Source organism: Mercenaria mercenaria, chromosome 3 (genome assembly GCF_021730395.1).
Source record: "Mercenaria mercenaria strain notata chromosome 3, MADL_Memer_1, whole genome shotgun sequence".
Classification (NCBI taxonomy): domain Eukaryota; kingdom Metazoa; phylum Mollusca; class Bivalvia; order Venerida; family Veneridae; genus Mercenaria; species Mercenaria mercenaria.
This window is the reverse complement of record NC_069363.1, coordinates 17253821-17271252: the sequence shown is the minus strand read 5'-3', so window position 1 is coordinate 17271252 and position 17432 is coordinate 17253821. Positions and strand designations below refer to the sequence as shown.

Here is a 17432-nt window from a genome sequence, read left to right as displayed (position 1 = left end):
TTAAGGACACAGTGACCAGGAACAGTAAAATGGTTTCCGGGCAGTAACTCAAGAACGCTTTGGCCTAGTGTCAGGAAAATTGATAGTTAGATTGGTCATGATCAGCAGATGACCCCTGTAGATTTTGAGGTCATTAGGTCAAAGGTCAAGGTCACATTAGCCAGGAACAGTTAAACAGTTTCTGATCTTCTTGTCCAAAACCACAGAGCCTAGGGTTTTGATATTTGGTATGAAGCATCATCTAGTGGTCCTCTGCCAAGATGATTCAAATTATTTCCCTGGGGTCTAATATGGCCCCGTCCGGGGGGTCACATGGTTTATATAGACTTGTATAGGGAAAAACTTTGAAAATGTTCTTGTCCAAAACCACAGGGCCTAGGGCTTTGATATTTGTAATGTAGCATCATCTAGTGATTCTCTACGGAGTTTGTTTAAATTATCCCCCTAGGGTCAAATATAGCCCTGCCCTGGGGGTCACATGGTTCATATAGACTTATATAGGGAAAAGCTTTTAAAATCTTCTTGTCAATAACGTACAACATTTAAATTTTGACCACATCTATGGTTTTGAGTGGCAAGATGAACCTTGACATGAGTTGACCTTGATTTTGACCTAGTGACCTACTTATACATTTCTGTAGCTACAGTCTTCAAATTTGGACCACATGCATAGTTTTGTGCACCGAAAAAAATTTAGACCTTGACATTGACCTAGTGACCTACTTTCACATTTTTGAAGGAACAGGCTTGAAATTTGGACCACATGCATAGTTTTGTGTTCCGAAATGAAGTTTGACCTTGATTTTGACCTAGTGACCTACTTTCACATTTCTCAAGCTACAGCCTTCAAATTTGGACCACATGCATAGTTTTGTGTACCGAAAAGATTTTGACCTTGACATTGACCTAGTGACCTACTTTCACATTTTTGAAGGTACAGGCTTCAAATTTGGACCACATGCATAGCTTTGTGTACCGAAATAAACTTTGATCTTGAGATTGACCTAGTGACCTACTTTCACATTTCTGATTGTACAGACTTCAGATTTGTACCACATGCATATTTTTATTATGCCCCCCTTCGAAGAAGTGGGGTGTATTGTTTTGCAGATGGTCGGTCGGTCGGAATGTAGACCAATCCGTTTCCGGATGATAACTCAAGAATGCTTGGGCCTAGGATCATGAAAGTTGATAGGGAGGTTGGTCATCACCAGCAGATGACCCCTATTGATTTTGAGGTCAGTATGTCAAAGGTCAAGGTCACAGTGACCCTGAATAGTAAAACAGTTTCCGAATGATAACTCAAGAACACTTGGGCCTAGGATCATGAAAGTTGATAGGGAGGTTGGTCATGACCAGCAGATGACCCCTATTGATTTTGAGGTCAGTATGTTAAAGGTCAAGGTCACAGTGACCCTGAACAGTTAAACGATTTCCGGATGATAACTAAAGAACGCAAAGGCCTAGGGTCAAGAAAGTTGATAGGGAGGTTGGTCATGACCAGTAGATGACCCCTATTGATTTTGAGGTCAGTATGTCAATGGTCAAGGTCACATTGACCAGGAACAGTAAAATGGTTTCCGGGCAATAACTCAAGAACGCTTGGGCCTAGTGTCAGGAAAATTGATAATTAGGTTGATCATGATCAGCGGATGACCCCTATTGATTTTGAGGTCATTAGGTCAAAGGTCAAGGTCACATTGGCCAGGAACAGTTAAAATGGTTTCTGATCTCTTGTCTAAAACCACAGAGCCTAGGGCTTTGATATTTAGTGTGAAGCATCATCTAGTAGTCCTCACAAGCTGATTCAAATTTTGCCCTTGGGTCTAATATGGCCCGCCCCGGGGGTCACATGGTTTATATAGACTTATTATAGGGAAAAACTTTGAAAAACCTCTTGTCCAAAACCACAGGGCCTAGGGCTTTGATATTTGTTTGTGACATCATCTAGTGGGCTTCTACTAAGATTGTTCAAATTATCCCCCTAGGGTCAAATATGGCCCCGCCCTGGGGGTCACATGGTTTACATAGACTTTTATAGGGATAAACTTTGAAAATCTTCTTGTTCAAATCACAAAGACTAGGGCTTTGATATTTGTAATGTAGCATCATCTAGTGATTCTCTACCAAGTTTGTTCAAATTAACCCCCTAGGGTCAAATATGGCCCCGCCCTGGGGGTCACATGGTTCATATAGACTTATATAGGGAAAAGTTTTTAAAGTCTTCTTGTCAATAACCTACAACATTTAAATTTTGACCACATGTATGGTTTTGAGTTGCAAGATGAACCTTGACATGAGTTGACCTTGACCTTCACCTAGTGACCTACTTTCACATTTCTGTAGCTACAGCCTTCAAATTTGGACCACATGCATAGTTTTGTGCACTGAAAAAATGTTGACCTGGACATTGACCTAGTGACCTACTTTCACGTTTTTGAAGGTACAGGCTTCAAATTTGGACCACATGCATAGTTTTGTGTCAGATTAAACCAGAATGGTAGAACTTTTGTTTACAGTGAGCATATAATTTCTGTTCCTTGTGCATTTACTAAATGCATCAAGGGGGGCATTTCGTGTTCGACGAGCTCTTGTTGTGTTCTGAATTGAAATTTGACTTTGATTTTTACCTAGTACCTACTTTCACATTTCTTAAGTTACAGTCTCCAAATTTGAAGCGCATGCATATTTCTGTCCACCGAAATGAACTTTGACCTTATTATTGATCTAGCGATCTACTTTCACATTTCTGAAGGAACAGCTTTCAAATTTGGACCACATACACATTTTGTACCGAAATTAAATTTGACCTTGAGCTAGTCTTGAAAATTTGGAACATTCAAAAATGGCTCAGTGGATGGCACTAAGATCACTTTTTAATCTCTTGTTAGGTTAGTAGGATAAAAGGTCAAGGTCAGATTAAACCAGAATGGTTGAACTTTTATTTACAGTGAGCATATAATTTCTGTTCCTTCTGCAATTACTAAATGCATCAAGGGGGGCATTTCGTGTTCGACGAGCTCTTGTTACTGTATGGATTTGATTCAAATTTAAAATAGTTGTTCCACATAATCACCCACATCATATGACTCAAGGTCAATAACTCTGGCACCAGTTTTTCATGAATTATGCCCCCTTTTTAATTGAAATTTCAGGTTAAAGTTTTGGTGCACATTCACTCTATCTCAGTAATAACTAAATGGATTTGATTCAAACTTAAAATAATTGTTCCACATTATATGACACAAGGTTCATAACTCTGGCACAAATATTTCATAAATCATGCCCCCTTTCTAGATAGAATTTCAGGTTAAAGTATTGGTGCACTTTCACTCGATCTCTGTTATTACTAAATGGATTTGATTCCAACTTAAAACAATTGTTCAACATCATCACCCCATCATATGGCACAAGGGTCATAACTCTTGCACCAATTTTTCATGAATTATTCTCCCTTTTGACTTACAATTTCAGGTAAAAGTTTTGATGCACTTTCACTCTATATCTCAGTTATTACTGAATGGATTTGATTCAAGCTTAAAATAGTTGTTTCACCTTATCACCTACATCATATGACACAAGGTGCATAACTCTGGCACCAATTTTTCATGAATTATGTCCCCTTTTACTTGGAACTTAAGGTTAATTTTGATGCATTGTCGCTATATCTCAGTTATTACTAAATGGATTTGAGGAACTTAAGGTTAATTTTGATGCATTGTCACTATATCTCAGTTATTACTAAATGGATTTGATTAAAACTCGAAGTATCATCACCACATCATATGACACAAGGTGCATAACTCTTGCACCGAAAATTTTAAGAATTATGCTCCCTTTTTGCTTAGAATTATACTTATTTAGTGTTTTGATACACTTTATCTTTATCTCTCTTATTACTTAATATTTATGACACAGACTCAAGCTATAGTGCTATATCTTATCCACCATTGGAGTCCTTAAACACTTCAGTGACAGCTCCAGCTTCCTCAGATGTGCCTAGTTTCACTCTCCAGCATCGAAATAGTCGAGCGCGATGTCTCCTGTGAAAGCTCTTGTTAATATTTAATAGTCCCAAAGTAGTAGTAGTTTACTATATTTCAGTAAATATAAACATTGTAGAGCGGGGCCAACACATACCTATTTTTGTCGTTGATGGAGCCTCCATAAACTACACGAAAGCTGCAGGTCAGTACTGCCGCATGCACACAACTATGGACAAAACCAAATCGGACAGCTGTGGTGTCTTTTTTTGGCGACATTGAGTGCAGTTTACATTATCGTGGGCATAATTTGTTCGTTTGGGACTTAATTTCGTGGTTGAGCTGAACCATGAAATCCACCAAAATGAATCCCCCACGAATAATAATGATTTCACAGTATTTAGCTTGTGTCTTAATTGATGTACTAACCTTGATTAATTTTGTTTGAAAAATGTGGCAAGACTTTCTATTTTTGTTTAAACTAAGTTATTTAGAAATTGTTCATGTAAGTCATCAGTATTATATAATAAGGATCTATTTTCAGTATCCAGAAGGGTATTTGGAGGCACAAGCCCTGAAAGATAAGGAGAAGGAAGAATCGGAGACTCCAAACAAGGGTAAAGGCAAGGGAAAACGTAAACGTAATGACAGTGATGAGGAAAAACAAGGTAATAGTGATAGCTGCATTTCTCAAGATAAACATTTATAGGAACTGTTATGCAGTTCAGATATTGCTTTTAAAATAAGATACCTGATATTTAGATTTTAAGAAGTTCTGTGAATTACGCAGAATGTTTAAGGATGGCTTATTCAATTGTACTTAATACTAGAGAGTTTGTTAGTTCTGTGTGTGTAACATTAATTGCAAAGCCTTTGGATGAGATTTTCTTAATGAAATGACCCTGTGCCTATTTTACAATCTTAGAAACAAGTCCAACTAAGAAGGTGAAGAAAGTTGCTGCTTACAAAATAGATGACGCCCAGTCTAAATTGATCAAACAAGACAAGGAAAACAAGAAATTATGGAATGAAGCTCTTGATGTTACAAAAGAAGGTGGACAGGTAGGTTATAAAACTGGATGATTAATACAACTGAGTAAATACAACTTCTTTGTAGCCATCCAGCTGGCTTACGGAAGGTCGGTGGTTCTACCCAGGTGCCCGCTCGTGATGAAATAATGCACTGAGGAGCACCTGGGGTCTTCACCATTAAAGCTGGAAAGTCGCAATTTGACCTATCATGTGTTGGTGCGACGTTAAATCCAACAAAAAAAAAAAAAAAAAAAAAATTCTTTGTAGGGTACATTGATGCAGCGTGTGATATGATGGTAGCTTTTAAATTTACTAAGATTACAAGGGCTGAATATACTTCTCTTGGGTTATTTGTCTGTGCCATGTTGACTCAGTATCAACTTAACTCTAACCTCTTCATGTGGCAACTGACAGGTAGTGAGAAAGTTAACCTGTGTATAGAATGTTGATACAGAAATTCCCTTTTCAAAGAGTTTTATTGAAGAGTTTGTTGTTTATTGAGTTTACTGTTCCAGAATCAGTACAGTGTTGAAACTAAAAAATAATATGTAACACATATACTAATAAGTCTTGATTTTACTTTCAGAAATTTTTACAGAAAGTCGAGGAGTTGTTTACTTGTATCTGTTGCCAGGATTTGGTATTCAAGCCTGTAACAACGGCATGTCAACACAACATTTGCAAGGTAAGGTGATCAGCCTTGACAAAGATGAACTTGAGTCTTGGATAGTTTTAAAGTTTAGCTTCCTCTAGATTTCACTTTAAATTAGAGTCGAAACAATTTGCGTCTTGGTAGAAAAGGTTTTGTAACCTATGTCCAATCTTTGCACTATGATTTGGCATAAGATTTCAAGTTGATAAGTGGAATGTAGTAGTAAGTTGGATGTTATGTTTTCTTTAGCTTCTGTCCACATTCTGTGAAACACAGAATAATTCATAGTTCAAGTATGACAAAAGTTCTCTTTCAATACCCATTTGTCTTTCTTCCTGTATATCCGAGAAGTATTATGAATTTTACCTACTGCAAGAAGGTAGATTAAAGCATGTTGGTACTGCGCCAGCTTTCAGTGCGGAATGCGGTGGGTTCGATACCTGGCTACGTCATACCAAAAAAAAAGGTACTAGTAACTTCCTTACTAGGCACTTGGCGTTGAGGATAGTGCTATGACTGGTCTGGGTGGGGTATCATGTCAAGTGTCTACAGCACGATATTCCAGTGAGGCAGCACTATAAAGCATTGTGCTCACTGCTACAAGTAGATACTGTCATTTCTATGACTGAAAAATTGTCAAAAAAGACATTAAACCTGAACACACACATATATAAGCATTTCGCCCCTTTCTGAATGTTAACATAACATAATTGATATGAAGTGTTTCTGAAATGTTAACATATATTGTTTTGTTTTGTTATAGTCGTGTATACAGCGCTCATTTAAAGCCGATGTGACCACATGTCCAGCTTGCAGGACTGACCTTGGCAAGGACTATAAGATGCCCATTAACACTGTGCTGTTGGACATACTTCTAAAATTCTTCCCTGGATATGATGCTGGGCGATAAATATAGTCTTTAATAAGTGCTGTCAATTTTGTTAACTTCCCACCTCTATAGGGAATGCTGTTTTAGTGGGTTCAGTTATTATTCTAAAGGTATTTTAAACTCAGAATATAATCAATTGTGTATGTGAAATAATATATCTTTAATACAGGGACTAGAGTGACAGTGTTGAAGATTAGTTTTACGAAAGTAAAATTGATCTTTAACATTGATTTTTTTTCCTTGTAAATCTGAATGCATTACATGTTAGAATTAAAGTATTGTTCGTTGTTTTTGGCAAACAGTCTTATATTTTTTTATCATTCTTTTCTAACCATGTTTGACATTAGATTATGTTCCGTTTATTGATTAAGAATGTGTTTTTTCATATTAAAATGAATTTTTACTAGAATATTTTTAAATTTATAATTCCATGTAGTATGAGTATTAAGGGATAAAAGAAAGCTTATACATAGCTAAATAAAGGGCATTTTCCATTCTTCCTTGATTCATGCAAATGATTAAAAAATGGTGTTTATTTTTGTTACATCTGTTAACCATTTACTTTCATTCAATATTTTCTTCACAGTGAATTATTCAGTGTGACACCTGTATCCATTACAAAGTGTTAGGTGAAAATAATGCTCAATAATGACGCTAAGAGTTGCTAAGAATAGAAAAATATGTGCAAAAATCATTGTTTTCCAGTCATTACGTAGTTAACCCTGCATGAATTCTGTTAAATTGCAGTAAACAAAAGGAGAAATATTTGCAGTTTTTACAGGGCTGCTTACGAAATATTTTGGCTTGTTAAAGACTTCTACAAAGTAAGATCAATCGAATAGACTTTGAATGTACAAGTTTGTACTAGATTTTTTAACCTTGATATGATATTGATGTTGACTTTCAAAAAGATATTAGAAAATGATATGATCATCTGTATTTGCCATTCTATTACAATTTTAACATACTGTATGCAGGATGAGCTGTTTGAAATGGTATGCTAGGAAATCCTTGTTTTAGACAATGAAACAAACTTATATGTTACCTCAGAGTGCTCTGAAAGAATGTGTAAAAGAAATATATAATAATATGTACTTTGTATACATTTGTAGAAGCGATATTGTGTTGAAATTACAGAATAAACTTATGTTTACTTGATCTGTTTGAGTTTTAGTACGATTATCATTGCCAATTACCTAGAACAGTTCAACTGACTGTTGAAGTTGAGCCTGGTGTAATATAAGTTTTCTCATTTAGCTAATAGTAGTCCCCACCCCCACCCCTATAGGTATTAATGTATCTAGAGAATTTTCCGCTGATTATCCTGGCCTGAAACTGGCTGTTCTATATGACTCAATTACTGTTTACAGTCATACAGGGTGTTCAACCGCCTCTTGAAGGAATAAGACATTTTTCTTTAAAGTACATACACAAAAATGTTAAGAAGTAGGAAAGGCATTCAAAGGAGGTTCAATCTGGAGGACAATCTGTTTAAACTGCCCATTATCTGCTTGAGAACAAACTGATCTTTTAAAAATTATTTTGCTGGAAGTTGGTTTAGCATAATTTTCTAGCTGGTGCCAGTAATAGAAATGAGAAAATTTTATCTTTCAGTAAAACAGCAGCATTTCATAATTGCAACCAACAGCTTTGAAAATTTTGCTATTGAAATGTGCATATGGTACAATTTTTTTTTAACAAAAACCATGTTAGATTCCCAGTGATCATAAACATGAGAAATTTTTTTAGAAGAAGGTTTGATGAGAAAAAGATCATGTTCAATAGAAGTATGTTATACAGGGCAAAATATTTTCCAAGTAGCTTATTCCGAACAATTTGGTGTATGTTTGCTTGTATATATTGTGATTCGCATTGTTCTTTCAGAGTATATAATTCCAAAATAAAAATGATGTGTCTCGTCAATTTGCCAAAGGTTAAACTTTGAACTCCAACTGTGTGTACCAGGATAGAAATGTACTGTGGAAATTATTGCTTATAGGGAATCCTTAACAGATTTCTATATAGATAGTTTGGTGAAACATTCAAACTAGTGAAAAAGTATGAAAATCTGACTATACCATAGGCAATAAAAAAGCTAAGAGTCGTGCACTTTACCTTGAATACTACCAAATGAGTTTGGTGAAGAAGCATTTAAACAAGTCTAAGAATTCTGCAGAATCTGACCAAGAAAGACGTGTCTGAAAGGGGTCAAGGATGCTATGGCACATTTTCAGATTACAGGTATCACTAGTCACACTCGCTGCGGTCAACCTTATTAGTAACACGCTTTTGCACATTCTAATCTCACAGAAAATGATGTACCTGGCCAGTGATGCAAAATCTGTTTAAAGCACTAAAATGCATATTCAGATGGTTTGAATGATTGATGCATTTTGTTTATATGTTTGTTAAATAAACATGAATGTAATATATATGTTATGACCATGTATACATAATATGAGACTTTTTGCCAATATGTTTAGTAAAAAAAAACGCTCGTGAAATGTCTTAACAATTGGTGAAAAGAGGCAGTTAAAATATTAGATATATGTACACTAGTATAACTTAAAACAACTAATGGGTTGTATACATCTTAGGCTACTTAGTTCATGTATCGAGTGAAGCTACTGTACAACTTTAAAACTATTACTTTCCACGATGTTTTTAGATGATATTTGTTAGCCCACCATCATCAGATGGTGGGCTATTCAAATCACTGCGTCCATCGTCCTTCCGTCCGTTAACAATTTCTCGTTATCGCATCTCCTCAGAAACTAAAGGGTGGATTTTGACCAAACTTTGTCAGAATGATATATTGGTCAAATATGGCCCCACCCGGGGGGTCACATTGTTTATTATCCCCCGCCGATGAAATCGGGAGGGGGGTATTGAAATTGCGTTGTCCGTCCATCCGCAGCCATTTCTCAGTAACTACTTGGTAGAATTTCATGAAACTTGAAATAAACATAAACCAACATACTGCGATGATGCCCGTCAAGTTTTTTTTTGATTGGTCAATTTCCCTAGAGTTATTGCCCTTGATTTAAGAAAAAATGTCCGTCTGCAGCCATTTCTCAGTAACTAACAGGTAGAATTTCATCAAATTTGAAATAGACATGAACCAAGATACTGTGCTGATGCCCATCAATTTTTTTTTTTGATAGGTCGATTCCCGTCAAGAGTTATTGCCCTTGATTCAATGAAAAATTTCCGTCTGCAGCCATTTCTCAGTAACTAGCGGGTAGAATTTCATCAAACATGAACCAAGATACTGCGACGATGCCCTTCAAGTTTTTTTTTCGATTGGTCAATTTTCCATATAGTTATTGCCTTTTAATTGTTTAAAAATCCACAGATCTGTACATAACAAACCAACCAATTGGAAGAATTTCATTAAACTTCTTTCATTCTTTTCCATGAACATTTATTATAAACATGTGATGTTGTGTACCTACACCTGGTTACCACCTTACCTTGGTCCCACCCACCTGCTCCATTTTTTTTTTTTATCATTTTTCTATTCACTTTTCAATTTTTCTATTCACTTTTCAATTTTTCTATTCACTTTTCTATCAATATTTATAATCAACATGTAAACTGTTGTATCCTCACCCCAGCCCCACCCAAACAAACCATTCATTTTCTTTTAATTTGATTTTGACTAATGAAATTATTTGCTTCTTGGTAACATTCTTAACTTTTTGCTGGATATATTTTTTTTGCCGTTCCTCAACTCTGACCCTTTCGGCGGGGGATTCCAATTCATCAAATTTGCTTGTATAGACATATATAGGGAAAAACTTTGAAAAAGCTCTTGTCCAAACCACAGGGCCTAGAGCTTTGATATTTTTTATGTGACATCATCTAGTGGTCCTCTACTAAGATTATTGAAATTATTCCCCTAGGGTCAAATATGGCCCCGCCCTGGGGGTCACATGGTTTACATAGTATTATATAGGGAAAAACTTTGAAAATCTTCTTGTTCAAACCACAAAGCCTAGGGCTTTGGTATTTGTAATGTAGCATCATCTAGTGGTTCTCTACCAAGTTTGTTAAAATTGTCCCCCTAGGGTCAAATATGGCCCTGCCCCGGGGGTCACATGGTTCATATAGACTTATATAGGGAATAACTTCTTTTTGTCGATAACCTACAACATTCAAATTTGGACCACATGTATAGTTTTGAGTGGCAAGATGAACCTTTACAAAATTTGACCACCTGCATAAGTTTGACCACCTGCATAAGTTTGTGTACCGAAGCAAACTTTGACCTTGACATTGACCTAGTGACCTACTTTCACATTTTTGAAGGTACAGGCTTCAAATTTGGACCACATTTATAGTTTTGTGTTCCGAAATGAAATTATGTATACGTGTAAAACTTATTAGAAATAGTAAAAAGGTGTCAGTGGGGACCTTGCAAGTCTTGACAGTTGCTTCCCAGAACGCCTAGAGGATGGTGTAATGTTTATCCCCTTTCCAAATCCTAAGAAAAGTCTGGAGAAGTGTCTTCGCTGGATTAAAGCTGAAAGGCTGAGCTGAGACTCAAAAACATTTTGTGGCAAAAATTCGACGGAAACTATCACATGTTTGTATGTTCAAAGATACGAATAAATCTAGCTTTGTTGGTTTATTAGCTCACCTGTCACAAAGTGACAAGGTGAGCTTTTGTGATCGCGCGGCGTCCGTCGTCCATCGTCCGTGCGTGCGTGCGTGCGTCCGTAAACTTTTGCTTGTGACCACTCTAGAGGTCACATTTTTCATGGGATCTTTATGAAAATTGGTCAGAATGTTCACCTTGATGATATCTAGGTCAAGTTCGAAACTGGGTCACGTGCCGTCAAAAACTAGGTCAGTAGGTCTAAAAATAGAAAAACATTGTGACCTCTCTAGAGGCCATATATTTCATAAGATCTTCATGAAAATTGGTCAAAATGTTCACCTTGATGATATCTAGGTCAAGTTCGAAACTGGGTCACGTGGGGTCAAAAACTAGGTCAGTAGGTCTAAAAATAGAAAAACCTTGTGACCTCTCTAGAGGCCATATTTTTCATGAGATCTTCATGAATATTGGTCAGAATGTTCACCTTGATGATATCTAGGTAAAGTTCGAAACTGGGTCAGGTGGGGTCAAAAACTAGGTCAGTAGGTCTAAAAATAGAAAAACCTTGTGACCTCTAGAGGCCATATTTTTCATGAGATCTTCATGAATATTGGTCAGAATGTTCACCTTGATGATATCTAGGTCAAGTTCGAAACTGGGTCACGTGGGGTCAAAAACTAGGTCATTAGGTCTAAAAATAGAAAAACCTTGTGACCTCTCTAGAGGCCATATTTTTCATGAGATCTTCATGAATATTGGTCAGAATGTTCACCTTGATGATATCTAGGTCAAGTTCGATACTGGGTCATGTGGGATCAAAAACTAGGTCAGTAGGTCTAAAAATAGAAAAACCTTGTGACCTCTCTAGAGGCCATATTTCTCAATGGATCTTCATGAAAATTGGTCAGAATGTTCACCTTGATGATATGTTTGAAACTGGGTCACGTGCGGTCAAAAACTAGGTCAGTAGGTCTAAAAATAGAAAAACCTTGTGACCTCTCTAGAGGCCATATTTTTCAATGGATCTTCATGAAAATTGGTCAGAAGGTTCATCTTGATGATATCTAGGTCAGGTTCGAAACTGGGTCACGTGGGGTCAAAAACTAGGTCAGTAGGTCTAAAAATAGAAAAACCTTGTGACCTCTCTAGAGGCCATATTTTTCATGAGATCTTCATGAAAATTGGTGAGACTGTTCAGCTTGATGATATCTAGGTCAGGTTCGTAACTGGGTCATGTGCCGTCAAAAACTAGGTCAGTAGGTCGAAAAATAGAAAAACCTTGTGACCTTTCTAGAGGCCATATTTTTCACGAGATCTTCATGAAAATTGGTGAGAATGTTCACCTTGATGATATCTAGGTCAAGTTTAAAAGTGGGTCACGTGCCTTCAAAAACTAGGTCAATAGGTCAAATAATAGAAAAACCTTGTGACCTCTAGAGGCCATATTTTTCAATGGATCTTCATGAAAATTGGTCAGAATTTTTTATCTTGATGATATCTAGGTCACATGTGCTGAAAAACTAGGTCACTTTGTCAAATAATAGAAATAACGACGTCATACTCAGTTCAACACTGGGTCATGTGGGGATAGGTGAGCGATTCAGGACCATCATGGTCCTCTTGTTTCTCAGCCACATCAGTTTTTCCTAGGTATTTACGTAACGGCAACCTTCTCTGAAGAGAAGGTACCAAATGCTATTGTCGCAAAAATAACATGTGCCAAAAATTCTACATTATTCTTGCCCTAACTCTTCAAGGGTTTTCTTTGATTTGACCTAGTGACCTACTTTTTGACCCCAGATGACTCCTATTCAAACTCGACCTAGATTTCATCAAGGCAATCATTCTGACCAAATTTCATGAAGATCAATTGAAAACTAGAGATGCTTTTGAGAAAAGCGCATGTCTCCCACAACTGCCCCTGCCAAAATGTTAGTTTCTCTAGATGTTTTAGACAAGTGAATCCAATTAGATGGTCTGGATGAGTGGATCCAATCAGTAAATCAAGGGCCATAAATCAAAAGTGCCTGGGAGGATTTGGCTAGTTATCGAACTTGGGTAAGGTCTTATGGCCAAACACATTTTGTTCAAGTTTGGTGAAGATCGGATGAGAAATGTTCGACTTAGAGAGCAGACAAGAGTAAACAGACGGACTTTTTCGGTAATTCAAGGGCCGTAACTCTAAAATGCCTGGACCGATTTGGCTAGTTATAGAACTTGGCCGAGGTCTGATGGTCAAACACATTTTGTTCAAGTTTGGTGAAGATCGGATGAGAAATGTTCGACTTAGAGTGCGGACAAAAGTAAAAAGGCCGATTTTTCGATAATTCAAGGGCCATAACTCAAAAATGCCTGGATCGATTTGGCTAGTTATCGAACTTGGCCGAGGTCTCATGGTCAAACACATTTTGTTTAAGTTTGGTGAAAATCGGATGAGAAATGTTTGATTAAGAGTGCGGACATGAGTAAAAAGGCCAAGTTTTCGATAATTCAAGGGCCGTAACTCCAAAATGCCTAGACTGATTTGGCTAGTTTTCAAACTTGGCCGAGGTCTCATGGTCAAACACATTTTGTTCAAGTTTGGTGAAGATCGGATGAGAAATGCTTGATTAAGAGTGCGGACATGAGTAAAAAGGCCAATTTTTCAATAATTCAAGGGCCTTAACTCCAAAATGCCTGGACCGATTTGGCTGGTTATCGAACTTGGCCGAGGTCTCATGGCCAAACACATTTTGTTTAAGTTTGGTGAAGATTGGATGAGAAATATTCGAATTAGAGTGCAGACAAGAGTAAAAAGACCGATTTTTGGTAATTCAAGGGCCATAACACCAAGACGCCTGGACCGATTTGGCTAGTTGTCGAACTTGGGCGAGGTCTTATGGTCTAACACATTTTGTTCAAGTTTGGGGAAAATCGGATGAGAAATGTTCGACTTAGAGTGCGGACAAGCTTTGTGACAGACACACACACAGACACACGGACACACAGACAGACTGGAGTAAATCAATATGTCTCCCACACCACTGTGTGGTGGGAGACATAAATACTAAATGTTGACAGACGACAGACAGACGGATCCGGACATTGAGCGATCACAATAATTCACCTGAGCATAGCTCAAGTGAGCTAAAAAGTCCATTGTTCAAAATTTACTTGTTACCAGTGCTTGCATAAATAACAGTCCATGACATGAGGGTCATAATAACCCTTAAATATGCTACATGCAATATATGTAAGGTCTGTGCCATGTGGTTCATGTAACAATGAATGGTATGCGTGAATACGAAAGACATTCATAAAGAAATGAAAATGTTACATCAAAAATTGGATGAATTTAAGATAGGATCATGAATGTGGCCAGTGTTAACAAGCTTGATTTGAGCACATGACCCAGATTCTAACTTTACCTAGGGATCAAGATAAACATTCTGATAAACTTCCATGAAGATAGGGTCATAAATGCGGCCTCTAGAACGTTAACAAGCGTTCCTTTGATTCAAGTGGGTGACTTGGTTTTTGACCCCACATTACCCAGTTTCAAACTTGGCCTAGGGATCATCAAGATAAAACATTCTGACCATGTTACAGGAGGACAGGGTCATAAATGTGGCATCTAGAGTGTTAATCCTTTCCTTTGATTTGAGCGAGTGACCTAGTTTTTGACCCCTCATGACCAACCCAGTTTCAGACTTGACCATAAAAGTAGGGTGATAAATGTGGCCTGTAGGGTATTAACAAGCTTTTCCTTAGATTTGACCCAGTGACCTAGTCTTTGACCCCCACATGACCCAGTTTCGAACTTGGCCTAGAGATCATCAAGAACAATCTGTGTAAGTTTGTATAATCAAATCAAAGCATAAATGAAACCTCTATATGGCTGAAAGGGCCAAACTGAAAATTTTTCCCTTTCGAGGGCAGTAACTCAAGAACCCATGATGGAATCTAGCCAGTTTTTGAAAGGAAACAAGATCTTATTGTGACTTAATTTGTATGCAAGTGTGGTTAAAATCGAATGTAAAATGGCATTTTTAAAACATGGTGGAATTGTTACGAAACGACCGTCGTTATGACCTTCACCTATGCTCAATACAAGTTGAAATGCTAAAAACATTCGCTAAACGTAGGCAGGGGTGGGGTGGATGGTCGGTCCTGACCCGAAGTGTCTGTGGATTTGCCACTGTAACTGGGTTACACCCAAGATATTATGACGGAGGCAATGTTATAGATTTGTGCCAAATAAAACAGTTTGTATTGAAACATTGTATATGACTAGATTTAACCCATTTTTTTTATACAAGACTAGAAAACCTGTAGTTACTCCTTCCTGGTTTCTAATTCATGAACTGTTTCTGTGTGAGTGGCTGGTATCAGCCTTGAGATTTTTTGTAACAAGAGGACCATGATGGTCCTGAATCGTTCACCTCTTCCCACATGACCCAGTTTTGAGTATGACGTCATTATTTGACATAGTGACCTAGTTTTTGAGCTCATGTGACCCAGTTTTGAACTTGACCTAGATATTATCAAGATAAAAATTCTGACCAATTTTCATGAAGATCCATGGAAAAATATGGTCTCTACAGAGGTCACAAGGTTTTTCTATTATTTGATCTATTGACCTAGTTTTTGAAGATATGTGACCCTGTTTTGAACTTTACCTAGGTATCATCAAGGTGAACATTCTCACTAATTTTCATGAAGATCTCATGAAAAATATGACCTCTAGAGAGGTCACAAGGTTTTTCTACTTTTATACCTACTGGCGTAGTTTTTGAACGCACGTGACCCAGTTTCGAAACTGACCTAGATATCATCAAGGTGAACATTCAGATCAATTTTCATGAAGATCCATTGAAAAATATGGCCTCTACAGAGGTCAAAAGATTTTGATAATTTGAGACCTACTGACCTAGTTTTTGACCGCAGTTGACCCAGTTTCAAACTTGACCTAGATATCATCAAGATGAACATTCAGACCAACTTTCATACAGATCCCATGAAAAGTATGGCCTCAGAGAGGTCACAAGGTTTTTTTATTATTTGACCTACTGACCTAGTTTTTTAAGGCATGTGACCCAGTTTCAAACTTGACCTAGATATCATCAAGGTGAACATTCTGACCAATTTTAATGGAGATCCATTCATAAGTATGGCCTCTAGAGAGGTCACAAGGTTTTTCTATTTTTAGACCTACTGACCTAGTTTCTGTCCGCACATGACCCTGTTTCGAACTTGACCTAGATATCATCAAGATGAACATTCAGACCAATTTTCATACAGATCCCATGAAAAATATGGCCTTTAGAGAGGTCACAAGGTTTTTCTATTATTTGACCTACTGACCTAGTTTTTGATGGCACGTGATCCACTTTCGAACTTGACCTAGATATCATCAAGATGAACATTCAGACCAACTTTCATACAGATTCCATGAAAAATATGGCCTTTAGAGAGGTAACAAGGTTTTTCTATTATTTGACCTACTGACCTAGTTTTTGAAGGCACGTGACTCACTTTCGAACTTGACCTAGATATCATCAAGGTGAACATTCTGACCAATTTTCATAAGATCTCATGAAATATATGGCCACTAGAGAGGTCACAAGGTTTTTCTATTTTTAGACCTACTGACCTAGTTTTTGACCGCACGTGACCCAGTTTCGAACTTGACCTAGATATCATCAAGATGAATATTCAGACCAATTTTCATACAGATCCCATGAAAAATATGGCCTTTAGAGAGGTCACAAGGTTTTTCTATTATTTGACCTACTGACCTAGTTTTTGACGGCACATGACCCAGTTTTGAATTTGACCTAGATATCATCAAGGTGAACGTTCTGACCAATTTTCATGAAGATCTTGTGAAATATATGGCCTCTAGAGAGGTCACAAAGTTTTTCTATTTTTAGACCTACTGACCTAGTTTTTGACGGCACGTGACCCAGTTTCGAACTTGATCTAGATATCATCAAGGTGAACATTCTGACCAATTTTCATGAAGATCTTGTGAAATAAATGGCCTCTAGAGAGGTCACAAGGTTTTTCTATTTTTAGACCTACTGACCTAGTTTTTGAAGGCATGGACCCACTTTCGAACTTGACCTAGATATCATCAAGATGAACATTCTGACCAACTTTCATAAAGATCCAATGAAAAATGTGACCTCTAGAGTGGTCACAAGCAAAAGTTTACGCACGGACGGACGACGGACACCGCGCGATCACAAAAGCTCACCTTGTCACTTTGTGACAGGTGAGCTAATAAAAAGA

The 17432-nt window shown here is 37.3% G+C and overlaps 1 protein-coding gene across 1 annotated transcript in view; it reads left to right on the top strand.

Annotated features, from left to right (window-relative positions):
* Window positions 1–7714, top strand: part of LOC123525354 (E3 ubiquitin-protein ligase UHRF1-like) — a 77693-nt gene extending 69979 nt beyond the window's left edge. Inside the window, exons 14-17 of the mRNA XM_045304329.2 lie at window positions 4528–4651; window positions 4909–5045; window positions 5602–5700; window positions 6431–7714. Of these exons, the coding sequence (XP_045160264.2) occupies window positions 4528–4651; window positions 4909–5045; window positions 5602–5700; window positions 6431–6577 (507 nt within the window). The 3' untranslated portion in view covers window positions 6578–7714. The remainder of the gene's footprint in view (window positions 1–4527; window positions 4652–4908; window positions 5046–5601; window positions 5701–6430) is intronic.
* The last annotated feature ends 9718 nt before the right edge of the window (window positions 7715–17432 follow it).